General features: G+C 44.4%; 2 protein-coding genes across 13 annotated transcripts in view; both read left to right on the forward strand.

The window, feature by feature from the left end:
• LOC107312132 (glutathione S-transferase-like) overlaps window positions 1–18802 on the forward strand; it is a 27957-nt gene extending 9155 nt beyond the window's left edge. Inside the window, exons 1-7 of one of the 10 annotated variants that reach the window (XM_085543878.1) lie at window positions 768–829; window positions 14252–14361; window positions 15111–15162; window positions 16091–16223; window positions 16401–16542; window positions 17385–17516; window positions 18503–18802. In XM_085543878.1, the coding sequence (XP_085400004.1) occupies window positions 14275–14361; window positions 15111–15162; window positions 16091–16223; window positions 16401–16542; window positions 17385–17516; window positions 18503–18622 (666 nt within the window). In that variant the 5' untranslated portion in view covers window positions 768–829; window positions 14252–14274 and the 3' untranslated portion in view covers window positions 18623–18802. Of the gene's footprint in view, window positions 1–767; window positions 830–12384; window positions 12601–14251; window positions 14362–15110; window positions 15163–16090; window positions 16224–16400; window positions 16543–17384; window positions 17517–18502 lie in introns of those variants that run through there. The other 9 variants (XM_085543880.1, XM_085543881.1, XM_085543879.1 and 6 more) reach the window with 9 other exon arrangements.
• Window positions 18803–21628: 2826 nt separating this feature from the next.
• LOC107312130 (glutathione S-transferase-like) lies at window positions 21629–27831 on the forward strand. 3 transcript variants are annotated; one of them, XM_015859284.3, is made up of 7 exons: window positions 21629–21663; window positions 23896–24005; window positions 24670–24721; window positions 25180–25312; window positions 25888–26029; window positions 26878–27009; window positions 27512–27831. In XM_015859284.3, exons 2-7 carry the CDS (start codon window positions 23919–23921, stop codon window positions 27629–27631), a joined length of 666 nt encoding a protein of 221 aa, XP_015714770.2. In that variant the 5' UTR covers window positions 21629–21663; window positions 23896–23918; the 3' UTR covers window positions 27632–27831. The 3 variants fall into 3 exon arrangements, with proteins under 3 accessions (XP_015714770.2, XP_015714772.2, XP_085400016.1); XM_015859286.3 differs by having other exon boundaries at window positions 23899–24005; XM_085543890.1 differs by lacking the exon at window positions 21629–21663 and adding an exon at window positions 22228–22515 and having other exon boundaries at window positions 23899–24005.
• The last annotated feature ends 146 nt before the right edge of the window (window positions 27832–27977 follow it).

Below are 27977 nucleotides of genomic sequence, written 5' to 3' on the forward strand. Positions count from 1 at the left end.
CAATGCACCCATCCTGGAATGAGCTTGGCAGAACTGCAGGGAGATGCAGTGTTTGAGTTCAGCTTTGCTCTGAACTGAGCTGTTGCTCAGCTTGGTTTACACTGGGATCAGGTTCCTACTGCACTTCTGTTTTGTCCACAGCATTTCAGCCTCTTTTCTTGGCCACTTCACCAGTATCTCCTTTAACAAACACGGCTGTGGCCACCATGAGCACTGGATTGAAAGAGGAATGCTTGAAGCCAGCTGTAGAGTTGAGCAGCTGTTATAGTTGGAGGAAGGGGGACTCTGGATGGCATCAGGCACTAGCAGGGCCCTGACATGCACAGCCATGTGTTGAGTGCTGCCAGCTGATACTGAACTCAGATTTGAGCTGTGCATAACAGTCCCTGAAATCCAGCTGTGCTACTGAGAGGCCAGCAAGGAAGTTGAGTATGTAAATATGCGTTCAGTACATCACTTGCATATGTAAATGCAGCAGGAGAAAGCAAAAAGATGTGGTTGTTGTAGCACTGCCAGTGTGAAGCTGGGCCAGCAACAGACACTAAAACTCCTGCTGACACCACCTGCTTTTAGCTAAGCCACTTTCCAGGGGCTGCCACAGCCCCGTGCTCTGGATTTTAGATGAAAACCATGTTGATATCTCGCTGACGCTGAGCAGATCGCCGAGCAGCGCTTCCGCCAAGCCAAGGCCATTTCAGCTTCTCACGGGCAGCTTCTCCCCCGCCCCGGGGCCGCCCACAGCCGACACGGGACTCCGGGGCGGGCCTGGAGCTGCGCTGCGACGTCGGCACAGGGAGAGCAATCGACGGTATCGGCGGCTCCGGAGGTGGTAGGGGTTGTGGGGGAGCGCGCTGGACTGGGACAGGGCAGAGCAGAGGGGGGCGGCCCGAATGGGGGTTCCGTCCCCGGGTGCGATCCGCCGGGCTGGGGCCGGGAACTCGCTGGCCGTCCCGGAGCTCTGAGTGGCCGAGAGCGAGGGTGGTGCTGCCGGTCCGTGTGCGATGAGGAGAAGCGTTTAAGTTCAGGCAGCAGACTATGTATACGCCTGTAAATGTGCTTGTGTGCTTCTTGATGGAAGGCCGGTAATAGAATTGTTTTGAACAAAACACACACCCACACACACAAAAAAGAGAACCAAAAAGACAGTGTTCACAGCTGTAGCAGTCGCTCTGGTGGGTGTAGCTGAGGCCCGAGGCAGCAGCTGTCCCTGAGGGAGCAGTGATGAACAAGTACAGGCTGGTAGCGGGGTGTTCCTTTGCTGGCACTGGCAAGCAGTGATTTTTCTCAGCTGTCCCTGTGCCTTGGGGGAGGTCAGGGAAGTTTGCTCTTTCTGCATCTTCCAGCCTGTATCCATGCGCTGGATGTTGGAGTGCTTGTCTGGTGGTGGTCCATGCTGTGAGGGCCATGAGTGCAGTTGTGTCCTCAGGTGGAGAGGACATGAGACCATCATGTATTTCTGGAGCACCAGGGAATGAAGTAATTCTGAACAATAGGCTGTTTGGGAGCACTTTCACTGTGTGTAGTACAAGGCAAACCCTTACTGGACTGAAAAGTAGTGCATAGTTCATGATCTTTTGTGTTTGTGCGTATAATGTAGCTGTAATTAGATGCTTACCTAAATGCATGATTTCTGTTCAGGTCTTAATTAGACAACAAGCAGCTCTAGTCTGATTGTGACTTCATCAAGTCTTTGTTATCAAGCACCTATTCATGTGAAAGGAGAACTTTGCAGAAGGAGACTGAGGTGTCTGAATCCCCATGGCAAGCTGTCAGCTGAGCAGAGGTTTGGGGCATCTGTTAACTGGGTTGAGTTCTGCTGCAGAGCAGAGGCTGTTCCTCATGAGCTCGTTGCAGATACCAGCCAACATAATGATCTTCCTTGGGGATGGGTGTTTCTGTACTCACAGTAAGACTCTTTGTTGCCAAGTAGACACAAACTGTAACTGCGAGCTGAGCAGGAGGCAGAAAGAGAGCAAATGAGGGAATGTGAATAAAATAATCTCAAAGCAGGGGATGTACTTGAAAGGAGTGTTTTGAGATGTGAATGTACGGAAAGCTCCAAAAGCAACAGTGCTCAGATAACACCCTGGAGCTGTGTTATTGGTAAATGCAAGGCTATCTTGTGTAAACATACCCCTGAGTTTAAAAGATCACTTGTTACATACCTACCCAGCCGGATTTTGAGGGTGGAACTCAGGATAGAATGTGTGAGTTGGGCTTTTCAGGTGTGCTGAACGCATGCAGTGACAGCTCAGAAAGAGCAAGAAGTATTCAGTTGCTTTGAATTATACAAAGCACCAGATGAGTCCTTTGTATCTGCAACAAGGCAGGGCCGGGCATATCCTTGCAGGTCTCCTTAGTCACAGCTGAGGCTCAGTTCCCTCCGTCCCCTCCTCCTCCTATGAATACCACAACACAATGCAGTTCGTGCAGGCACCAATTTCCCTTACATTTTAAAGACAGCCTTGGAATTTTGAGTGTATCTACAACCCAAGCCAGATTAATTCTGACAGATTTTATGGGAGAGGAATTTGCAAGGTTTGATGGTGCAAAACATTAGTACTCTTGGTCAGGAAATCAGCATTATCTATGTAAACCAATTATTACCTATATCAGTCTTTTTATTTTAAAGGAAGTCCCCTTATGCAAACAAGCTGGTGGCCAGCAGCAGCACCAGTGTTGAATATTCTATTAATTTATTAAGTTTTATCTATCAGATTTCCGTTAGCTTTTTCACTTGGATGGTTCTCCTGAAGTGAGAAGTACTTAAAAATCAGATGCCGTCACACATGCCAGAAATTGACCTTTTGTGTTGAAACTGAGAAAACCTACAAAGTATCGTGATGTGACAATGAGTTATGTCAAGCAGCTATTCCATTTATGACAGCGCTGGGTGTGTTTGGGATTGCTCCCACCGTACATGCACACCTAGAGAGGGTGTGACTACATATCTAAAGGCATAGTCTGTACGTATTCATTACATTCCAAGGACAAGGGCAGAATTAACATCTCCGGTGGCTGTTGGATACGTTCTCCCTGTTAATTTTATGGGATTAGTCCACATAAGTTCCCACTGGGCTGAGGCATCTGTTTTGCTGTCTTATCTTCAACAACAGGACATCTATTCTACATTCTTACCTTCACTTGACAACGAGCTCCACAGCCTCCTCTGCACTCTGTTCTTGAGCTTACATGTATGCAAGCATCTGTCCTTCAGCTTATATCTGCTTAACCTATGCAAAGAGCTGTTCCCACAATATAGAAAAGCTGTACTCATGATTTAGTGTGCGTACTGCTGACTTTGGTTTGCATATTGGATGTAGCTCCAGTGCTTGGTGAGCAATTCCTCCCACCTGTATTTAGGTCCATTGAAAGGAGATAAGCAACAAATCTGTGCTGTCCGTCATCATCTGTGAGGAGCACCAAAAGGAACAAGCCCTGTACTGTAACAACTCAATTATTTGGCTACAGTTCATACAACCCCTGTGGAATAGCAGAAGAATGTCCTGGCCCGCATTCAAGCCTGCGGTGATTCAGCAGATTTTCACAGAGCACATTGACCTTGAGTGCAGTAATACCTACAGAGGTACTAACCAGGTAGATTAGACAGGAGGTGGGGACAAGGGAGATCATATGCTACCAAACTTTTTGTTATCAACACTGTTATCAAGTAAAACAGTTAGCAGTAGGCCCTCCTGATAGGGCTCTCCTTTCACCTCCTCCTACTCTCACTATATGCAGTCATTTTCCCCAGGGCAAATCAAGGATGGTGTTTTTGACAGAAATAATTCTGTCTTCAAAAATGAGGTTCTTCTAGTGAAAATATCCTGAAGGAACAATCCCCTGTGTCACGGTTTGAACTAAAAATCCACCTGCGTCCGTGACAGGGGGCCGTAGGCCCCAGAGGGGCCCTAGGCCGAAAGGAAAAGTTAATTAGGAAAAGAAAAAACAGCGGCAACGATCTAAGGAGGCACACTTATTTACTAAATACTATATCGAAATACAGGATAACACAATATAATACAATATAATTGAAATTGAGCTAACGAATCAAGCAAAATAGGAGAGAGAATGAGTCCCGTAACCGAGAGGCCTACTGTGAATCTAGGCGAACGGCTGAAGGCTCCCACACACTCCCCTGAACGCCAGAACTCGAAAGACGTCAGTCTGTTCTGCGACAGAGTTAATATAGAGTCCAGGTCCCATGACCCATCGTGTTGTTCCCTGGGAGATGTAGTCTTCTTCTGATAAGTTGCAGATTCAGTAAAATTATTCATGCTTTATATGATGTTATGATGTGGAATACTGATAGCAAAAATTACAAAATTATTAAACCATGACATTCCACCCCTTATTCTACATCATTACATTATATTTATACATACTTACACACTCATATGTATAATTGTGAATAATCAGCAACCTTATTTTTTTCTCAACAATCTATATTTATTCCATACAAATCCCTAAGTTGAGAACAAAACTCTATAACCTAATTTACTACTTATTAATTTTGAGAAAATGGCAAAACTGCCAGAAAAAGGAAAACATGTCAGCGGTAGAGGGGAAAGGCGGCGCTAGTAGGGCGTCCCCCACATCAAGGTGCACTCATCCTTTCCCAGCCACCACAGCAGATTTCCTTTTGACTTATACTTCTTTCCATGTGTGCTCTACACATGCATGGCCAGTGCAGGATATAGAGTCCAGATGGAAAACTTGCTTACAGAATGCCTAATTAAGGTATATAGAGAAAAAGTGTTTCCTTAACATTAATCCACTCTATCTTAAGTCCTATACCTAATTGAACTATTCTGTAACCTAATTGAAATATTTTCTGAGACTCTACCTATATATCTACAGGAAAATCATTGGCTGCACTCCCCCAACATCAAATTCCCTTGTGGTACACATTGAACATTCCCATTTTTGTCCATCACCCACCATGTGCACCCAGGTCCCTGGGCAAAGACAGTACCCCGGAGAGGTTTGCCCTTTCCAGACGCTGGAAGGACCCAAACTGTTTTTCCCAACACACTCTTTATGTGTACTACAGGAACCTTATCTCCCTCCACGGTACGTAGGGAGCTGGATTGGTTAGGACCATTACGATTACTAGATCCTCGAGTGTTGACCAACCAGGTGGCTTCTGCTAAATGGTTCTCCCAATTTTTATACGTTCCGCCACCCATTGCTTTCAACATAGTTTTCAATAACCCATTGAATCGTTCAATCTTACCAGAAGCTGGTGCATGATAGGGAATATGGTAAATCCACTCAATGCCATGATTTTTGGCCCAAGTGGTTACAAGGGAATTTTTAAAATGGGTCCCATTATCTGATTCAATTCTTTCCGGAGTGCCATGCCGCCACAGGATTTGCTTTTCCAACCCTAATATGGTGTTTCGGGCGGTAGCATGGGGTACTGCGTATGTTTCGAGCCACCCAGTGGTTGCCTCCACCATGGTGAGTACATAACGCTTACCATTGCGAGATCGTGGCAAGGTGATATAATCAACCTGCCATGCCTCTCCATATTTATACTTTTGCCATCGCCCTTCCTCCCAAATAGGTTTCATCCTCTTGGCTTGTTTAATTATGGCGCATGTTTCACAATCATGAATAACTTGAGCAATAGCGTCCATAGTTAAGTCCACCCCTCGGTCTCTGGCCCACTTATATGTTGCATCCCTTCCTTGATGACCTGAAGTCTCATGGGCCCACCGAGCTAGGAATAATTCACCCTTGTTCTGCCAGTCCAAGTCTATTTGAGCCACCTCAATTTTGGCAGCTCGATCAACCTGATGGTTATTTTTATGTTCTTCAGTAGCCTTACTTTTAGGCACATGAGCATCTACATGGCGCACCTTTACAACAATGTTCCTTATTCGGGCAGCAATGTCTTTCCACAGTTCAGCAGCCCAAACAGGTTTACCCTTTCGTTGCCAATTATCATTTTCCCACTGTTGCAACCACCCCCATAAGGCATTTGCCACCATCCATGAATCAGTATAAAGATGAAGCATTGGCCACCTCTCCCGTTCAGCCACATCTAAAGCCAGCTGAACAGCCTTTACCTCTGCGAATTGACTTGATTCTCCTTTACCTTCGGTGGCTTCTGCAACTTGTCGTGTGGGGCTCCATACAGCAGCTTTCCATCTGCGATGCTTCCCTACAATACGACATGATCCGTCTGTGAACAGGGCAAATTTCTTTTCGTTATCTGGTAGCTCATTGTATGGTGGTGCCTCTTTAGCACGTGATACCTCTTCTGTAGGTGGTGTTTCAATTTTTTTACTCTCAGGCCAGTCCATGATCACTTCTAGAATTCCAGGACGGCTGAGTTTTCCCATTCGAGCTCGTTGAGTAATTAATGAAATCCACTTACTCCAAGTGGCATCAGTAGCATGATGGGTGGAGGGAACCTGTCCTTTAAACATCCAGTTTATTACTGGCAAGCGAGGTGCTAGAAGAAGCTGAACCTCTGTCCCAACTACTTCAGAAGCAGCCCGAACCCCCTTATACACGGCTAAGATCTCCTTCTCAGTCGGAGTGTAGCGCTCCTCAGACCCTTTATATGCTCGACTCCAAAATCCTAGGGGTCGGCCTCGGGTCTCTCCTGAGGCTCTTTGCCACAAACTCCAGGTGGGACCTTTCTCTCCAGCAGCAGTGTAGAGGATGTTCTTCACATCCTGTCCCGTCCGTACTGGCCCCAAGGCCACGGCACGGGCTATTTCTTGTTTTATCTGCTCAAAAGCCTGCTGCTGCTCAGGACCCCATGAGAAATTATTCTTCTTCCGTGTTACCTGATAGAGAGGGCTCACTATGTGGCTGTAGTTTGGGACATGCATTCTCCAAAAGCCCACTACTCCCAGAAAAGATTGGGTCTCTGTTTTATTTGTGGGCGGAGACATAGCAGTGATTTTGTCAATCACATCTGCTGGGATGTGACGACGTCCATCTTGCCATTTTATGCCTAAGAACTGGATTTCCTGGGCAGGCCCCTTCACCTTGCTGCTCTTAATGGCAAAACCAGCTTTCAAAAGAATTTGGATTATCTGTTTCCCTTTCTTGAAAACCTCTGCTGCTGTATGGCCCCACACCACAATGTCATCAATATACTGCAAGTGCTCAGGAGCATTACCCTGTTCCAAAACAGCTTGGATCAATCCATGGCAAATTGTTGGGCTGTGCTTCCACCCCTGGGGTAAACGGTTCCAGGTATACTGAATACCTCTCCAGGTAAAAGCAAACTGTGGCCTACATTTTGCAGCCAATGGGATGGAAAAGAAGGCATTAGCAATATCAATGGTGGCATACCACCTAGCTTCTTTTGACTCCAATTCATACTGGAGTTCTAGCATGTCTGGTACAGCAGCACTTAATGGAGGTGTGACTTCATTCAGGCCACGGTAATCTACCGTCAGCCTCCATTCCCCACTGGTTTTACGCACTGGCCATATGGGGCTGTTAAAAGGCGAGTGCGTTTTGCTAATCACTCCCTGATTTTCCAATTGGCGAATTAGCTTGTGAATGGGGAGCAATGAGTCCCTATTGGTGCGGTACTGCCGTCTGTGAACCACTTTGGTGGCAATTGGTACCTCTTGGTCTTTTACCTGGAGCAACCCCACAACAGAAGGATCATCTGACAGACCAGGTAAAGTTGACAGCTGCTTAACACCATTTGTGTTTACAGCAGCTATCCCAAAGGCCCATCGATACCCCTTGGGATCCTTGAAATATCCCATCCTAAGGTAATCGATTCCCAGTATACATGGAGCCTCTGGACCAGTCACAATAGGGTGCATTCGCCAGTTTTTACCAGTGAGGCTTATTTCGGCCTCCAACATAGTCAATTCTTGGGAACCCCCAGTCACTCCATGGATATAAATTGGTTGTGTCCCTTGGTGACTTGAGGGCATTAGGGTGCATTGTGCACCAGTGTCCACCAAGGCTTTATATTTCTGTGGTTGAGATGTGCCAGGCCACTTAATCCACACAGTCCAGTATACTCTGTTGTCCCTTTCCCCCCCCTGGCTGGGGGCAGGGCCCCTCTATTGTTTACCTCGTTGACTTGCAGCAACTGGAACTCTCCCCCGTTTGGAAGAGTTCACCTTGGTGGTTGTTTTGGATTGTAATTCTTTCACTCGTGCCTGAAGTGCAGAAGTGGATGAGTTATACCACTTCTTTATATCCTCCCCATGATTACTCAAGAAATACAACAAAGCAAAACGTATGGTCTTATCATTGTCGTTTGCTTGAATACGAGGTGTCTTATCGTTGTCATTTGCTTGAATACGAGGACGTCTCTTTTTTATGGTTGAGATTTTCGATGATACAGGTCGAGAGGAACTCATGTTGTTTAGCTCTCTCAATAGGCGATCGTGGAAATCCTGGTTTCCATCATCTGGTACCACCGTGGATTCATCTACATCAGGCACATTAGCCAATTTGTCAATAATATCACTTTGTGTTTCCTCCACTTTGTCTAACCTTTCCACTATTTTTTTTCCCATTTGGACAATGGCTGAAGTATAAAGCTTAACTTCTGTAGCGCTTATAAATAATTCAAGCTCCTGAAGTCTGCTAATTAGCTCATTTACAAGGGGCTTTCTTTCCCCTTTGCCATATACCAATGCAAGTGCACTGGCATGCTTTTCTGGAGCTGCCTTTGTAAAGTCACGCCACATTTGTCGTGGAACGTGGACTGCTTCAGGATCATGTAATTGGTTTGGATTGTTACGATTGAACTGGGGGCTGTAGAGCATTTCCACCAGAGCCCTTTCTCTCAAAAATTGGATACCTTTCTCCATATCAGTCCATTTCTTTTTCTCAGGCTCCAAGTCCCGTTTAAAGGGGAATCTATCTCTTACCGCTATCAACATCCGCTTCCAGAGGGTGTAGGACCGATTTTGGCATGTGCCTATACCTCTGTCCACACGTGAGTCCCTGGAAATGCTACCCAGTTGGCGAGCTTCACTGCCATCGAGCCACGCACTGTTGGCACCATTGTCCCAGCAGCGAAGTAACCAAGTGACCATATTTTCTTTCGGCTGACGTGTGAAATCCTTTCTCAGATCTCGAATTTCACTCAGTTTAAAAGATCGATCAATAATGGTCGTAATACTTTGCTCACCTTTTGCTCTATCAAGAGTCTCAGGTGTTAATGTTGGCAGCTGTGTTGATGAGGCTGCCCCATCTATAAGTTTGGACTCGAGAAATTCTCGTAAAGAAAATTTAGCTTTTGGCTCCTCGTCTGACTCTGACCCTGACTCTGACGCTTGTGTTATTTCCTCCAGGCGACCTTCCTCCTTCTTCCTCTCTCCTAACTTTCTCTGCTCCTCTGACTTCTTCTCCTCCTCTAACATCTTCTTATACTGCTCTAACAACCTCTGCTCCGCCGACTTCCTCTGGTCTTCTGACTCCTCCTGCTCTCCTGAGTCCCCCTGACCTCCTGAGTCCCCCTGCTCTCCTGAGTCCCCCTGCTCTCCTGAGTCCTGCTCTCCTAACTCCCTCCGCTCTTCTAACTCCTTCTGCATTTTCTCTATCTGAGTTGAAACTCGTTTTGTTTTTCGCCCTCTTACAGGGGCAACCAACATTGTATCTGGTGCCCCCGGTGGTTGGTTAAGTTGGAGTACATACGGTTCAGACTTGAGGGTGTCGCATTCCGCCCTGAGGACGTTATAACTAGACTGGAGGGCGTCGTGCTCAGACTGGAGAGCGTCGTAGTCAGACAGGAGCTCGTCGTACACAGACCGGAGGGTGCTGCGACTGGCTTTGAGGGCGTTGTAGTCGGCCTTGAGGTCAGTGTACAACGAGTCAATAGAGTCATGTTTGACCTGGAGATCGACGCACTTACACAGGAGGGCGCTGTGCTCGGACTGGAGAGTGTCGTGCTCGGACCGGAGGGCATCGCGCTCAGTCTGGAGAGTGTCATGCTCGGACCGGAGGGCATCGCGCTCAGTCTGGAGAGTGTTGAGCTTGGTCTGGAGGGCATTGTGCTCGGTCTGAAGAGTGTTATGCTCGGACTGAAGAGTGTTGTGCTCGGTCCGAAGGGCATTGTGCTCAGTCTGAAGAGCGTTATGCTCGGACCGGAGGGCATTATGCTCGGACTGAAGAGTGTTGTGCTCGGTCTGGAGGGCATTGTGCTCAGTCTGAAGAGCGTTATGCTCGGACTGGAGGGCATTATGCACAGACTGAAGAGTGTTGTGCTCGGACTGGAGGGTGTCGCAGTTGGATTGGAAGGCATCATGCTCAGTCTGGAGAGTGTCATGCTCGGACCGGAGGGCATCGCGCTCAGTCTGGAGAGTGTTGAGCTTGGTCTGGAGGGCATTGTGCTCGGTCTGAAGAGCGTCGTGCTCGGACCGGAGGGCGCCGTGCTCGGACTGGAGAGCGTCGTGCTCGGACCGGAGGGCGCTGTACTCGGACTGGAGAGTGTTGAGTTGGGATTGCAGGGAGCTTTTCTCATCCCAAAGTTTTTCTGCGTCAGCTCTAAGACTCTCTTTCTCGTACCAGATTGAGTCTCGTTGGTACAGGAGATCTTTTCTCTCAGCTTCAAAAACTTTTTCTCTCTCTACCTTCTCATCCCAAAGTTTTGCTGCGTCAGCTCTAAGACTCTCTCTCTCGTACCAGATTGAGTCTCGTTGGTACAGGAGATCTTTTCTCTCAGCTTCAAAAGCTTTTTCTCTCTCTACCTTCTCAGTCCAAAGTTTTTCTGCCTCAGCTCTAAGACTCTCCTTCTCGGCCCTGAGACTCTCTCTCTCAGCTTCTAAAACTTCCCTCTCAGGAATGGTATTGACTAAGGCCCGATAAGCATTAGCTAGGCCCAAAATCATTTGTGCCTCCTGAGATCTGCCTGAGCCACAACATTCCTGCCTCAAATATGCAATCAAACTCTCAGGATTCTTCAAGTGTTCAGGAGTGAAGCTCCATAACACTGAAGATGTCTGTCCTTTGAGAATCTCTTCAAAACCTCTCCACACTCCCTGCCACTCAGTATTCTCTGGTTCTAGGGAAGACTTCCTCCGGATGTTATAAATCCAGATACTGAGTGAGATTATTACAATAATCAACAGTAAGATCAGGGAGATTAAGAGTGTGACCCACTGATCATTCAAAAACTGCATAAAGGATTCATAGAAAGAAAGAGGAGCACGCTTAAAAATCACCATTTCTGTATAATTAGTTGCATTAGTTGCTCCCTCTGGAGCTGTATACAGATACGAAGTGAGCATTGCTAACCATGCTTTCAATCCATTATACAATTGTATAGCTCCATAAGGAAAAGTGGCTAGCTTAAACATGGCCCAATATGTTCGGAGCGTCTCAAAAAAAGAACCAATGGCACACAGTCCCTGGTAAAACAAATTTAGTAGAGAAAACATCTTTTTTCCTCCAATAGAGAGAAAAAAGTAAAAGAAAACAAAGCTCAGCAGTGTTTATAAAATATACCGGAGTATTGGCAGTCCGCCTGGACTTTCAAGGTCAAGCTCGCAGGTGCAGAATCCCAAACACGAGATAGCTCCTTAACAGGGAAAAAAAACTCGTAGCTCTGTTAAAAGCTAAAAGAGCAACAGAAGAAAACACAGAAAAACAGCAACTCAATCTGCCCGCATTCTCCACCAAAAGCTGTCACGGTTTGAACTAAAAATCCACCTGCGTCCGTGACAGGGGGCCGTAGGCCCCAGAGGGGCCCTAGGCCGAAAGGAAAAGTTAATTAGGAAAAGAAAAAACAGCGGCAACGATCTAAGGAGGCACACTTATTTACTAAATACTATATCGAAATACAGGATAACACAATATAATACAATATAATTGAAATTGAGCTAACGAATCAAGCAAAATAGGAGAGAGAATGAGTCCCGTAACCGAGAGGCCTACTGTGAATCTAGGCGAACGGCTGAAGGCTCCCACACACTCCCCTGAACGCCAGAACTCGAAAGACGTCAGTCTGTTCTGCGACAGAGTTAATATAGAGTCCAGGTCCCATGACCCATCGTGTTGTTCCCTGGGAGATGTAGTCTTCTTCTGATAAGTTGCAGATTCAGTAAAATTATTCATGCTTTATATGATGTTATGATGTGGAATACTGATAGCAAAAATTACAAAATTATTAAACCATGACACCCTGCCTCTAAAAGAAGGGAAGGGAAGTAATCTGACAAAGGATTGCAGCTGAAATAGTTGTTCTAACGTCTGTAAAGAGGTACAAAAGTACAAAATCATGAAATATTTTAAGTGAAATTGGATTAGTATCATAGTGTTTTTTTCTTAAACCATGGAAAGTTTGTGGCTGCTGGAATTCTTGCTAAGTAGGAAGTTACCATACAGTGAAAATGGGAAGTATTAAAATATAGTGCTGAGGTGGTTGTTTGAAATGCTGGTGACCTCTCACAAGTGTTATATATGTGCACTGTCAGCATCAGTTAGGAGTTCCCTTCTTGTAAGTAATAAGTGATTAAAACTAGATGTTTTAACTGTTAAGTAAAAGTGTTAACCATCAGCAGAGAAGTGTCTGCAATTTGCTGTGTAGGAGGAGCTAAAAGCTCCATAACCTCAGGGCAAAGCTGCTGAGAGCTCAGAGTGAGTTCCAGTCTGGGCAAGGTAAGTGTTTTGGCTTTGGGGTATGCAAAGGGAATTAGTGTACTTGATGCTAAAGTCAGTGGATGGATTTTGTGAATTAAATACCTACAAGTGCATTAATTTCTCAGAGGGTTTTGTGCATCAGATGAGTAATTAATAGTCATCTGCTTTGCATGCATGCGGATTGAAGAAAAATCAGTTTAGATCTCAGAAGTGTGAAATGGTTCCTATTTTGGAGACAGTGGCAAGCTACTTACAAGGGGGATTTGTTTAGTTGTAGCCATTTGCTTTTTGCTGCTGATCATTCTTCAACTTGTTTATTATCTTGTTTCTCATTACTGTGACATTGGGCACTGCCTACGCCTTCACTGTGTTTGTTGTGCCCTGGTTTTGTGGCATAGATGCAACAGATGGAGGCATAAACTGCATGGGTTCATGTAGGGAACGTCCTGTTTGACTAACCTGCTCTCCTTCTATGACCAAGTGATGTGCCAAGTGTATAAGGAAAGGCTGTCGATACAGTCTATGTAGACATTATTAAAGGCTCTGACCCTGTCTCTCAGTATTCTCCTGGTGAAGCTGGTGTCTCATTCCTTGGACAGGCATATGCTGCACTGGGTGAAAAAACTGGCTGGCTGCCCAGGCCCAGAGAGTGTTGCTGAATGGAGTTAAATTGAATGCAGTGTTCAGATTTGGGCCTCTGCCTGCAGCAAAGACATTGAGGCCCTAAAGCTCCTCCAGATAACTCCAGTGAAGCTGTGAAGGGTGTGGAGCACAAGTGTTATGAGGAGCAGCTGAGGGACCTGCAATTGTATAGTCTGAGGAGGAGGAGGCTCAGGGGAGGCCTTATCGCCTTGAACATGAAAGGAGGCAGTTGAGTGGTGGGGGTTGGCCTCTTCTCCCCCGTAACTACTGATGGGGCAAGGTACTGGCCTCAAGTTGCATGAGAGAAGCTTCAGGTTAGGAACGGAGATTCAGATATTATGAAAAATTGATTCTCAGCCATAACAGTGAGGTATGAGACCAGGCTGCCTTGGGAAGTCATGTACTTCCAGGAGCTATTCAGGAAAAGCGCAGATATAGCACTGAGGGACATGGTTAGTGGGCATGGTGGGGATGGATCAGTGGCTGGAACAGGTGATCTTAGAGGTCTTTTCCAATTTTAAAGAGGCTTTGAATTAATGAATCTATGATTCTTTTCTATGAATGTGAACGAGGATGGAGGGAGAAATTCTTCCTGTCTCATTATAATGGACCGTAAACTCCAGCAGAGAAATTACAGTATTTACTTAGTTCTGTGTGTGGGTTTTGACAATAAACAGCATCCTGAAGTAAGACAGAAATAAATGGGGCAGTGCATTGTGCACAGCCAGATTTTCAGTCAGAGCAGGACACTTTGGGCTGGAAGTGGTCTTTGCTTTGCGTGGTCTCTGAACTGGACCACTTACTGTCAGTATACGGATGTGCTTAACTAAACTGACGGTGTGAAATACAGTACCGCTTTCCAACACATTCCCATTCATCTCCTCTGGTGATTTGATAACAGCCTTGCATCATCAGTCATTGGTTTAAAAGAAGACCGCTCTGAGCAGTGCTTGAGAACCAGCTGGAGGTTCATGAACTGCATTCTGATCTTCCTTGATTTGTGAGAGTTCTTTTTTGTTCTGGATAGCAGGAAATCAGATACGTGGAAAGATGTCTGGGAAGCCAGTTCTGCACTATGCCAATATACGAGGCCGAATGGAACCAATAAGGTGGCTACTAGCAGCTGCTGGAGTTGAGGTTTGTCTATGGTTGTTCTACTGATAGCATGTGACAAATACTCATTTATAGTATTCATTATTAATAATGGACATACCAGCAATTTCAGATTCTGTATTTAATGCATTGCACAACCATCACCAAGCAAAGTTGCTGTTTCTCTTCCAAGCGTTGTATGTCAGTCCCACTGTTAGCATTCTACATCCAACTCCCTTGTGACAAGTGCATAAAAAACAGCACCTATTGACACTGATCAATGTTATGGAGGCTTATCAGTGGTTATGAGCACGGCGAAGAGCTTCAGCATTATCTGACAGCAATGTGGAAGACAAGCCACCTTCTGGATGGCCATGCCTATTTTTAATAACAAGGCATGCAGGTTCTTGTTCATCACTGGGGAAATCTAGCTGTTGGTGGTAACATTGTTAGAGTATTTGCTTGGTGATAATTTGTTCTATCAAATAGTGATACTCTGATGTTTGCATCTATGGTAGTTTCCATGGGAAAAACAAATAAATAAAAGGGAAGTGTTGTGGAGTTTCTTTTGGAGCAACCTTAGCACCTTAGTAGCTTGCTCAAAAGATCTGTGAACTGAATGGGGGGGGGGGGATGAGGAGACAGTATGGCATAGGCAAACTCATTCTTCAAAACCTGATTTGTCATTTCCAAAACAAAGATCCTGTGAGCCCTCGTATTGGACCCTTGTCTCATTACAAGCAGAAGTTAAAATATGCAGTCTGAAAACAAAGTTTCTTCTGTATTCCCCGCAGTTTGAAGAAAGAATTCTGAAAACAAAGGATGATCTCCTTAAGTTAAAGTCGGGTGAGTTTCCTTCTCTCTTTTATAGTTTGATAATGATGATGATTAGAATTGTTTGTCTTAGAACATGAGAATAGTCTTATGTCTCTTGAGAAAAAAGCCTAGACTAGCTTGTACAGAGTCATACAAGCATTGTAGCTGGAAGGCATCTTTAGAGGCCATCTAGTCCAACTCCGCAGCAAGGAACAGTAAGATGCAGTAATAATCACATTGGGGTCCATCAGGCCCATCCCCTGTTCAAGCAGGGACACACAGAGTAGGTCCCCAGGACCACATCCAAGTGGCTTTTGAAGATCTCCAAGGAGGAGAGTCCACAGGCTCTGGGCAACCACTGCCAGCCCTCCATCACCCACACCGTGTTTCCCGGTGTTCAGACGGCACCTTCTCTGTATCACAGAATCACAGAATCACAGAATCACAGAATTACCCGGGTTGGAAGGGGTATCATTATGAATCTACTGCCAGTTGCTCACCTTGCTCTCTTTAGATTCGATTGCTTTGAGCCTGGTTACTCACATTTCCTCTAAACCAAATTACAGGACTGCACTCATTGCTTGGCTTTTCAAAGATATCTGAACTCAGAGTGGCCTTTGCCATGCTGATCTCCCTCAGGAAGGGATTTACACAACTACAGCCTCATATCAAGTGGGCTTTAGTTCTTGCAGTAATCACGTGAAACACCAAGCACTATTCAGTCACTGTAAAGTTAATGTAGGAGTCACATAGATAAATATTAATGTGTATGTTAACACTAAGTGTGAACACAATTTTTAACAGTAGTCTAGGTGCTCAAAGTACATTTTCCACACCGTATCATGGGGATGAGGAAGTGTGCTACAAATGAAGAATAAGATTGGTGGTTATTTTCCCATAGCCCTGTAGATGATCTTCATTCACAGGCTGAGCATTTCCTTGTCTTCCTCTTCCCCAGATGGATCCCTGCTGTACCAGCAAGTGCCCATGGTGGAGATTGATGGGATGAAGATGGTGCAGACGAGAGCCATCCTCAACTACATAGCAGGGAAATACAATCTCTATGGGAAAGACCTGAAGGAGAGAGCCCTGTACTGTACCAGTACTTCATTCTTTATTTGGGTTTGAAAAATTTTAAATGCAGAGAAGTTTGTGCCTTGGTGAAAAAAGAAGGGGTACAGCCTTTTACTGATGGGTTCAAGCCTGTTCGTGTTGTGCTATGAAGAGCTCCAGTATTTGACCTGTCCAACTGGATCTGTTTCTTTCAGAATTGACATGTATGTGGAAGGATTGGCAGATCTGTTTGAGTTAATCATGTACCATGAATTCAAACCTGCTAATGAAAAGGAGCAGCATCTTGCTAATATAATGGACAAGGCCACAAACAGATATTTACCAGTCTTTGAGAAGGTACGTGGCAAGGATTTAGTAGCTTAATTAATACTTTTTTCCTGTAACACCAGCCCTGATCTATACAATCTTTTATTCAGAATAAAATTAAAATTTATTGTAAATGCTTCGGTTGAGGTGGAAGTGAGATGAGGCTCTAGACAGAACACCACAGAGTGGAGACAGAAGACACTGCAGATCTCGGAGACAGGCAGAGCTCCAACAACCCAGGACGCACTGAGTTCCACAGAGCTCCATGTTTCAGTCTGTATGTTGTTTCAGACAGTAGCACTGGCTTTTACACAAAGCCTCTTCCTGAAGTACAGGACCCTCTGACCAAACGTGCATTAGAAGAATTGCAGCATACATACAGGAGAAGGACTGCAGGTCCTTCTGTCATTAAATAAGAAAAAGAAAAAGGGAAGGTGGCTGAGCAGGAAGCAGGGTGTCAAGAAACTGAGGCAGGGGCTACATGCAGAGAGCCCCCAGTGCAATATTCCCAAACTGAAGAAGAAAGAGGTGAGAAATAAGGGAGCTGCCCATCATTTGAAAGACTCCAGGATACTCCTACTACGGCGTCCAGTCTCTTGTCAATTTTGTACAGTGATGGTTGTGGTCTATTGGCTACTGAAGTGAAGGCAAGAGGGTTTGACGTTGGCTGTCAGTTAAAAAAAGAAAAAAAAGATGCAGACTGGGAGGACTGATGTATGATGGCTGTGATGGCAGAGTGGTCAGATTATCTCTTTGTAGTACAGATATTCTCATTACATTTCCTTACTTCAGCAACAATTCCACGAGAAAATGACTTTGCTTTAAGAAATATTGTGTGGCTCTGCTTTCTGTTCCCTTTTCCGTGTTTTTAGGTTTTGAAAGACCACGGACAAGACTTTCTTGTTGGCAACAAGCTGAGCAAAGCAGATGTGAGTTTACTGGAAAACATTTTGTGGCTGGAAGAGTTGAAGCCTGATGCGCTTGCAAAATTTCCTGTCTTGCAGGTAAATGCATAGACATTTTTAATGCAAATAAACCAAAGGAGAACTGATTTAAATTGCTAGAAAAAATACGGGTGTGAGAGTGTAAGGAAAAAAAGGAGAAATTGAAGTCAAGTACCCTAAGTGGTTCTGTCCAGCCTGAAATACTGGTGGTTACAGTGGCCTTCTGTCAGCACACCCCCTAGGGTATTAAAAAGTATAGTAGGTTAAAGCATAGATTCTTGCTATCCCATAATATCTTGAATTGGAAGGGACCTTTGGATCATTGATTCCAGCTCCTAGCTCCACAGAGGACCACCCTAAATTCAAACCCAATGTTTGAGAGCATTGTCCAAATGCTCCTTGAACGCTTCCTCCCCCTTTCATCTGCCCTGGTGAGACCGCATCTGAAATAGCGTGTGCAGTTATGGCCCCTCAGTTCAAGAAGGACAGGGAACTGCTTGCGAAATACCCATTCAGGGCCACAAAGGTGATTAACGGAGTGGAACATCTTCTTTACAAGATAATTCTGAGGGAGCTGGTTCTCCTCTGCTTGGAGGAGACTGAGCTGAGGGGTGACAACGTTAATGTTTATAAATATGTAAAGATCGAGTGCCAGGAGGATGGAGCTCAGCAACATCAAGTGACAGAACAAGAGGCTGTGGTTGCAAGCTGTAATGTAGGGGGTTCCACATAAATTTAGAAAAAAAAAAATCTTCTCGTGTTAAACTCAATGTTGTGGTGACTGCTGGCCTTCCAGTTTTTGAGAGATCTCCCTTCAAGGTCTCCCTGCCTCACAGGCAGTCAGCTGCTCCTCCAATATTAGGATTGTCTGCAAACCTACTTTCTATGCATTCCATTTCCAAATCATTTATAAACACTCTAAAGAGAAATGCCCCTAAAATGCAGCCACAAGGAACCAGCCACCAGGCTCACGTCACCCAATGCACTGTTACTCTGAGAGTTGCCATTGGTCTTAAGTACAGCACTGTGTTCTTTTTGTTTTGCAGAGTTTCAAAGCAAGAATGTGCAGTATGCCCAATATCAAGAAATTCCTGCAGCCTGGCAGCCAGAAGAAAGCAATTATTCAGGAAAAGGATATACCAAGTGTGATGGCAATTTTCCACTGAGCAGCAGCCTACCTGCACTGTAACTCCATTCCATTCTCTGTTGTGTTTCCTGAGAAGCAAAATTTCACTAGTTTCATTTGCACATTAGCAAATGTAACTGTGAACTCAATAGTCTCAAATTTGACATGTTGTCTTAAATACTTCAACAGTTTTGTAGAATAAAGTTGACATTACAATGTACGTTCAGTGACTTCTTGCCGCTGCGTACGCACCTGAGTGCACTCTTGTTCTCTTAGTGGTGTTCCCAATCTGTGCTGGAATATGGAGGAGCTCAGCCTGAGCAGCAGACAACGCGCCCATCCTGGAATGAGCTTGGCAGAACTGCAGGGAGATGCAGTGTTTGAGTTCAGCTTTCCTCTGAACTGAGCTGTTAATCAGCTTGGTTTATGTTGGGATCTGGGCCCTACTGCACTTCTGTTTTGTCCACAGCATTTCAGTCTCTTGTCTTGGCCGCTTCACCAATATCTCCTTTAACAAACACAGCTGTGGCCGCCATGAGCACTGGATTGAAAGAGGAATGCTTGAAGCCAGCTGTCGAGTTGAGCAGCTGTTATGGGTGGAGGAAGGGGGACTTTGGGTGGCATCAGGCACTAGCAGGGCCCTGACATGCACAGCCATGTGTTGAGTGCTGCCAGCTGATAATGAACTTGGCTTTGAGCTGTATGTAACAGTTCCTGAAATCCAGCTGTACATGAGACCATCATGTACTTCTGGAGCACCTAGGAATGAAGTAATTCTGAACAATAGGCTGTTTGGAAGCACTTTCACTGTGTGTAGTACAAGGCAAACCCTTACTGGAATGAAAAGTAGTGCATAGTTCTTGATCTTTTGTGTGTGTGTGTATAATGTAGCTGTAATTAGACACTTTCCTAAATGCATGATTGCTGTTCAGGTCTTAGTTAGGCATCAAGTAGCTCTAGTCTGATTATGACTTCATCAAGTCTTTGTTATCCAGCACCTATTTATATAAAAGGAGAAATTTGCTGAAAGAGACTGAGGTGTTTGGGAATCCTCTTGGCAGGCTGTCAGCTGAGCAGAAGTTTGGAGCACGTGTTAACTGGGTTGAGTTCTGCTGCAGAGCAGTGGCTGTTCCTCATGAGCACGTTGCAGATACCAGCCAACATAATGATCTTCCTTGGAGATGGGTGTTTCTGAACTCAGTAAGACTCTTTGCTGCCAAGAAGACACAAACTGTATTTGTTGCGCATGTCATGATGTAAATGTGCAGAGACAGATCCAAAAGCAACAGTGCTCAGGTAACACCCTGGAGCTACGTTACTGATAACTGGAAAGCTGTTTGTGTAAACATATCCCCAAGTTTAAAAGATCACTTGTTACATACCTACCCAGCCGGATTTTGTGGGTGGGACTCAGGAGAAATATGTCCTGGGATAGAATGTGTGAGTTGGGCTTTTCAGGTGTGCTGAACACATGCAGTGACAGCTCAGAAAGAGCAAGAAGTATTCAGTTGCTTTGAATTATACAAAGCGCCAGATGAGTCCTTTGTATCTGCAACAAGGCAGGGCTGGGCATATCCTTGAAGGTCTCCTTAGTAACAGCTGAGGCTCAGGCCCCTCCATCCTCTCCTCCTCCTATGAATATCACAACACAATGCAGTTTGTGCGGGCACCAATTTCCCTTACATTTTAAAGACAGCCCTGGAATTTTGAGTGTAGCTCCAACCCAAGCCAAAGTAATTCTGTCTCATTCTGTGGGAAATCTTGCAAGGTTTGATGATGCAAATCGCTCCTACGCTTGGTCAGGGAATCAGCATCATCTATGAAAACCAATTATTACATATATCCGTCTTTAAAATAAAAAGGAAGTCCTCAGATGGGAATAAGTTGGTGGCTGGCAGCAGCACCAGTGTTGAATATTCTCTCTATTAATTTATTAAGGTGTATATTTGAGATTTCCCTTAGCTTTATCCCCTGGCTGGTTCACCTGAAGTGAGAAGTACTTAAAAATCAGATGCCTTCACACATGCCAGAAACTGACGTTTTTAGTGCATACTGCTGGCTTTGGTTTGGGTATCAGCTGTAGCTCCAGATTTTGGTCAAGGATTCTTCCTACCTGGATTTAGATCTATTGAAAGGAGACCAGCATCAAATCTTTGTTGTCCGTTGTCATCTACGAGGAGCACCAGAAGGAGCACTCCCTAAACTGTAACAACTAATTTCTTTGGCTACAGTTCATACAACCCCTGTGGAATAGCAGAAGAATGTCCTGGCCCGCATTCAAGCCTGCGGTGATTCAGCAGATTTTCACAGAGTACATTGACCTTGGGTGCACATAATGCCTACAGATGTGCTAACCAGGTAGTAGATTAGTAGACTAGACAGGAGGTAGGTGCAAGGGAAATCATGGGATACTAACGTCTTTGTGATCAACACAGTTATTAAATAAAACAGGTAGCAGTAGGCCCTCCTGATAGGGCTCTCTTTCACCACCTCCTACTCTCATTAGGAGCCATCATTTTCCCCAGATCAAATCCAGAGCGGTGACTTTGACAGAAAGAAATAAACTATTCTGTCTTCAAACATGAGGTTTTTCTGAATAGAATGACCTGACGGAACATCCCCTTCCTCTAAAAGAATGAAAGGGAAGGTTGCCAATGAATGGTTCCAGTTGAAATAGTTGATATAACAAGTATAAAGAGGTACAAAACTACAGCATTGTGATCTTTTTTAATTGAAATTGGATTAGTATTGTGGTATTTGTTTATTTTTTTTTAGCCGTGGATGGTTTTTGGCTGCTGTGATTCTTGCTAAGTAGAAAGTTGCCATACAGTGAAAATGGGAAGTATGATATGTTGTGCTGTGATGGTTGTCCAAAATGATGGTGACCTCTCACAGATGTTACATATGTGCCCCGTCAGCATTAGTAGGTAATAAGTGATTAAAACTAAATGTTTTAACTGATGAAGTAAGAGAGTTACCCAACAGCAGAGAAGCATCTGCAATTTGGTAGGAGGGGCTAAAAGCTCCATAACCACAGGGCAAAGCTGCTGAGAGCTCAGAGTGAGTTCCAGTCTGTGAAAGGTAAGGTTTTCGTCTTCTTTATGTGTGTAGGGAGTTAGTGTACTTGATGCTAATCAGTGGAGGTAAATACCTGCAGGAACATCCTTTGCTAACATTTTTTTTGCATAGGTCAATATACCAAGTGAAGAAAGATCAGTTTAGATCTCAGAAGAGTCAGGTGATTCCTGCAATAAATAATACTTCATTACTTTAAATAATACTTAAGTAGTGCGTGGGGATAGGACTAGGGGTAATGGGATGAAAGTACAGCATAGGAAGTTCCGCACAAATGTGCGGAAGAACTTCTTTACAGTGCGGGTGACGGAGCACTGGAACAGGCTGCCCAGGGAGGTGGTGGAATCTCCTTCTCTGGAGATATTCAAGACCCGACTGGACGACTTCCTGTGTGACATGGTGTAGGGAGCCTGCTTTGGCAGGGGGGTTGGACTCGATGATCTCTAGAGGTCCCTTCCAACCCCTACAATTCTGTGATTCTTTGATTCTGTAATAAAGACAATGGGATGCTATTTACAAGGGGGATTTGTTTTGTTGTAACCAGTTGCTTTTTACTGCTGTTCATTGTTCAGCTTGTTTCTTGACTTGTTATTCATATTGTGACATGAATATAAATTGGGTACTGCCAACTCCTTCACTGTGTTTGCTGTGCACTGGTTCTGAATGGGGCAGAAGCCCACGTGCCTGGGGACAATGACTGATTTGAATCCCTGCATGAGCTGGAGTAGAACTGAGCAAGGATTTCAGTTTGGCTCTGCCTGTGGTGATGACCTGCAAGATGTTACCAGAAACAAAATTGGGTACTGGCCTAAAGAAAGGAGAAGAATGGGGTCTGCTGTGAACGCTGGGAATGATAAGGTTAAGTGATTTTCCTTCCCCCCAATCTTTACCCATAAGGGAGTGAGGAACAGAGAGTCCCAGAAGTGTGCAGGCTTCCTAGGGTGACACTCCTCTACTAGAAAGACTGGAAAGATGATCCAGCAAACTGTAGTCCTGTCTGCCTGGCTTCTGTGTCAGGGAAGGTCACAGAGCAGCTTGTCTTGAGTGCAGTCAGATGGCTTGGGTTGGACAACCAGGGATTCAGGCATGAACTGCAAGGGTTCATGTAAGGAACGTACTCCTTGTCCTACCTGCTCTCCTATCACCAAGTGATGTGCCAGGTAGATGTGAAAAGGCTGTGGATATGGTCTACATGGACTTTAATGAAGGCTCTGACCCTGTCTCTCAGTATTCTCCTGGTGAAGCTGGCAACCCATTGCTTTGACAGGCATACAGTGTGCTGGGTAAAAAACTGGCTGGCTGCCCAGGCCCAGAGAGTGCTGTTGAATGGAATTAAATCAAATACAGTGTTCAGATTTGGGCCTCTTTCAGCAACGAAGACATTGAGGCCCTAAAGTGCATCCAGATAATTCCAGTGAAGCTGTGAAGGGTGTGGAGCACAAGTGTTGTGAGGAGCAGCTGAGGGAGCTGCAATTGTATAGTCTGAGGAAGAGGAGGCTCAGGGGAGACCTTATCGCCTTGAACATGAAAGGAGGTTGTTGAGTGGTGGGGGTTGGCCTCTCATCTACCATAACTACTGATGGGGCAAGGTACTAGCCTCAAGTTGCACCAGAGGAGGTTTGGGTTAGGAAAGGAGGTTCAGATGTTTGGAGTAAATTGTTCTCAGCTGTAAGAGCAAGGTATTAGAACAGGCTGCCCTGGGAAGTGTTGTAGTCACAGTCCCCGGAGGTGTTCAAGGAAAAGGTAAATATAGCACTGAGGGACATGGTTAGTGGGCATGGTGAAGATGGCTAAACAATTGTAGAAGATGATCATATAGGTCTTTTCCAACTTTAATGAGTCTTTGATTCTTTTCTATGAAATGATAGAGGGGGAAATTCTTCAAGTCTCATAATGGACTGTAAACTCCAGTAGAGAAACTACAGTAATTAATGTTTCATCTGTGTGTCTGATTCAACAGTAGGCAACATCCTGAAGTAAGGCTGAAATAAATAGAGTGGTTACATATTATATATATTATATTAGTTGTGCTTAACTAATCTGCATGTGTGAAATACCATACCGCTTTCCAAGACATTCCCACTCTTGTCTCCTCTGGTGATACGATGACAGCCCTGCATCATCAGTCATTGGTTTAAAAGAAGACAGCTTTGAGCAGTGCTTGAGAACCAGCTGGAGGTTCGTGAACTACATTCTGTTCCTCTTTGATTTGTGAGAGTTCTTTTTTGTTCTGGATAGCAGGAAAACAGATACGTGGAAAGATGTCTGGGAAACCAGTTCTTCACTATGCCAATATACGAGGCCGAATGGAACCAATAAGGTGGCTACTAGCAGCTGCTGGAGTTGAGGTTTGTGTATTGTTGTTCTACTAATAACGTGTAATATTTCATTACCTTTTATTGCTGGGATAACGATGGCAACAGACAGGCAGCCTGACGCCATGGCTTCTGCCATGGACTGATATATGAAGTGAAGGTGTGAAATTGAATTTCCATGTGGAAATTTGGCATTCATTGACACTGACCAATGCTTTCTGAACAGTTATGCAGACTAAACAGTGGGTGTGAGCACAGCATTTTTTGACAGCAGTGTGGAAGACAAGCCACCTTCCAGATGGCCATGTCTGTTTATACTAACAAGGCATACAGACTCTTGTTCACTGCTGACAAAACTCATAGCTAATGGTGGTGACTATGCTGGAGTGTTTTGTTGATGAAAATTTGAGATAAGGTTACTCTGCTGTTTGTAGTTTTAGGTGTAGTTTCCATGAAAAAAACAAAAAAGTGAGGCATTACTTTTGGAACAGCCTTAGTAGCATGCCCAGAAAATCTATTAATGGAATGTGGGAGGGATGAGGAGACAATATGTCAAAGGCAAACTAATTCTTCAATTCTTTATTTGGTGTATCTAAAACAAAATTGCCATTAGCATTGCCATTTGGGCCCTTGTTTTGTGTGAGCAGAAGTTAAAACATGCAGTCAGAACACAACTTTTCTTCTGTGTTCCCCACAGTTTGAAGAAAGATTTCTGAAAACAAAGGATGATTTTGAAAAGTTAAAGGCAGGTAAGTTTCCTTCCCTTTTTATAATTCAATAATAATGATGATTAGAATTGTTTGTCATAGAACACAAGAGGAATCTTACCTTGGAAGAAAACCTTGACTGGCTGGTACAGAATCATAGAGTCATAGAATCCTTATAGCTGGAAGGGACCATTAGAGGTCACGTAGTCCAACTCCACTACAATGAACAGAGATACCACAGCTAGATTATTTTGACCAGAGTCTGTCCAGTCTTGCCTTGAAAGTCTCCAGGGACAGGGCATCAGCCAAATCTCTGAGCAACCCATTCCAGCGGCTCACCACCCTCACTGTAAAATAATTTTTCCTTACATCTAACCTAAATGTACTCTCTTCAATCTTGAAACCATTTCCCCTTATTATATCACCGTTGTTTCTTTAGTGCAGCTCCCCTGTAGATACTGAAAGGTCACTGAGCATTTCCTTGTCTTCTTCTTCCCCAGATGGATCCCTGCTGTTCCAGCAAGCGCCCATGGTGGAGATTGATGGGATGAAGATGGTGCAGACGAGAGCCATCCTCAACTACATAGCAGGGAAATACAATCTCTATGGGAAAGACCTGAAGGAGAGAGCCCTGTACTGTACCAGTACTACCTTTGTTTGCTAGCTCATAGATGGTGCTACTCTTCTGATGACACAAGAATATCCCTTGTCAAATTTAGACTTGCAAGATGCTTATTCAGCATGTTTTCTTGTAGTGTGTGTTGACCCTGAGTGCAGGTGATGTGTACAATAGTAATTGATAGATACACAAGAAAGGAAGAAAGTCAGAAGGGAGTTTATGAAGGTCAGAGATCAGTGCTTTATCAGGGGGAAAACAAAACAAAACAAAACAAAAATGCACTGGAGTTCCATGGTTTAACCTGAAGAATGTTAAAATACATTAGGTTATTCAGTTGAGTTTTCAAGATATTTGTTAGGCATTTTGTAGACACACTGTTCAATCGATCATGCCTGATTTGAGTTTTATCATGGGTTTGGACACACACATGGCGATTCTATACTTGGGTTTGAAAAATTTTAAATGCAGAGAATTTTGTGCCCTGGTGAAAAAAGAAGGTGTACAGCCATTAACTGATGGGTTCAAGCTTGTTTGTGTTGTGCTATTTGAACCTATATTTGACTTGACCAACTGGATCTGTTCCTTTCAGAATCGACATGTATGTGGAAGGAATGGCAGATCTGAATGAGTTAATCATGTACCATGAATTCAAAATAGCTAAAGAAAAGGGGCACGATCTTGCAAGTATTTTGGACAAGGCAACAAACAGATACTTACCAGTCTTTGAGAAGGTACGTAGCAAAGATTTAGTAGCTTAATTAATATCATTTTCTTGAAACAGCAGCCCTGATCTACACAATCTTTTATTGAGAAGAAAAGAAAGGAAAAATTTAATGTAAATGCTGTGGTTGTGGTGGGAGTGAGATTGGCTGGAAGAGATAGGCAGAGCTGCAACAAACCAGCACGTACTGAGTTCCACAGAGCTCCATGTTTCAGTCTGTATGTTGTTTCAGACAATAGCACTGGCTTTTACACAAAGCCTCTTCCTGAAGTACAGGACCCTCTGACCAAACGTGCATTAGAAGAATTGCAGCATACATACAGGGGAAGGACTGCAGGTTCTTCTGTCATTAAATAAGAAAAAGGAACACAGGAAGGTGGCTGAGCTGGAAGGAAGAAACTGAGGCAAGGACTACATGCAGAGACCCCCCAGTGCAATATTCCCAAACTGAAGCAGAAAGAGATGAGAAATAAGGGAGCTGCCCATCATTTGAAACAGTCCAGGATACTCCTACTATGGCCTGGGCTGAATTCCAGTCTTTTGTAAATTCTGTACAGTGATGGTTGTGTTCCGTGATGTGTAGACCAACACTGCGTGGGGAAGAGTGCTGTAATTACAAGGGCTGCAGAAGTGAAGGCAAGAGGGCTGGAGCTCAGCTGTCAGGAAAAAAAGATGCAGAAGTGAAAGGACTGATGTATAATGGCTGTGATGGCACAGTGGTCATCTGTTTGTAGCACAGATGTTCTCATTACCTTTCCTTGCTCCATGGACAGTTCCATGAGAGAATGAGAATATTTTAACATTAAGTGGTGAACATGCATATCACACTTGCTTCTCTTCCCCCTTCCATGTTTTTAGGTTTTGAAAAACCACGGACAAGACTTTCTTGTTGGCAACAAGCTGAGCAGAGCAGATGTGAGTTTAATGGAAACCATTTTATTGGTGGAAGAGTTGAAGCCTGATGCACTTGCAAAATTTCCCCTCTTGAAGGTAATTACATAGACATTTTTAATGGAAATAAACCAAAGGAGAACTGATTTAAACTGATTGAGAAAATATGGGGGTGGGAGGGTAGGAAAATAAAATAAAGTTAAATAGACTAAGTGGTTCTGTCCAGCCTGAAATACTGGTGGTTACGGTGGCCTTCTGTCAGCACAGCCAGCAGTGTATTGAAAAGTATAGTAGGTTAAAGCATAGATTCTAGCTATCCCATAATATCTTGAGTTGGAAGGGACCTTTGGTTTGTTGATTCCAGCTCCACAGAGGACCACCCTAAACTGAAACCCAATGTGTGAGAGCATTGTCCAAATGCTCCTTGAACGCTTCCTCCCCCTTTCATCTGCTCTGGTGAGGCCGCATCTGAAACAGTGTGTCCAGTTATGGCCCCTCAGTTCAAGAAGGACAGGGACTGCTTGTGAAATATTCATGCAGGGCCACAAAGATGTTTAATGTTTGGTCTTAACTACAGTGCTGTGTTCTTTTTGTTTTGTAGAGTTTCAAAGCAAGAATGAGCAATATTCCCACCATCAAGAAATTCCTGCAGCCTGGCAGCCCAAAGAAACCACTTGTTCAGGAAAAGGATATACCAAGTGTGATGGCAATTTTCCACTGAGCAGCAACCTACCTGCACTGTAACTCCATTCCATTGTCTGTGGTGTTTCCTGAGAAGCAAAGTGAAATTAATGAAATCAGTTTAATTTCAATAGTTTCATTTGTACATTGGCAAAGTGTTAACAGAGCGTTGTCTCAAATTTGAGATGTTATCTTAAATACTTCAACAGTTTTGTAGAATAAAGTTGACATTACAATGTACGTTCAGTGACTTCTTGCTGCTGCATACCCATTCGAGGGCTCTCTTGTTTTCTTAGTGGTGTTCCCAAGCTGTGCTGGAATATGGAGGAGCTCAGCCTGAGCAGCGGACAACACGTCCATCCTGGAATGAGCTTGGCAGAACTGCA

Source organism: Coturnix japonica, chromosome 3 (assembly GCF_054131305.1).
Source record: "Coturnix japonica strain WE chromosome 3, WE-NBRP24, whole genome shotgun sequence".
In the NCBI taxonomy this organism is placed as follows: Eukaryota; Metazoa; Chordata; class Aves; order Galliformes; family Phasianidae; genus Coturnix; species Coturnix japonica.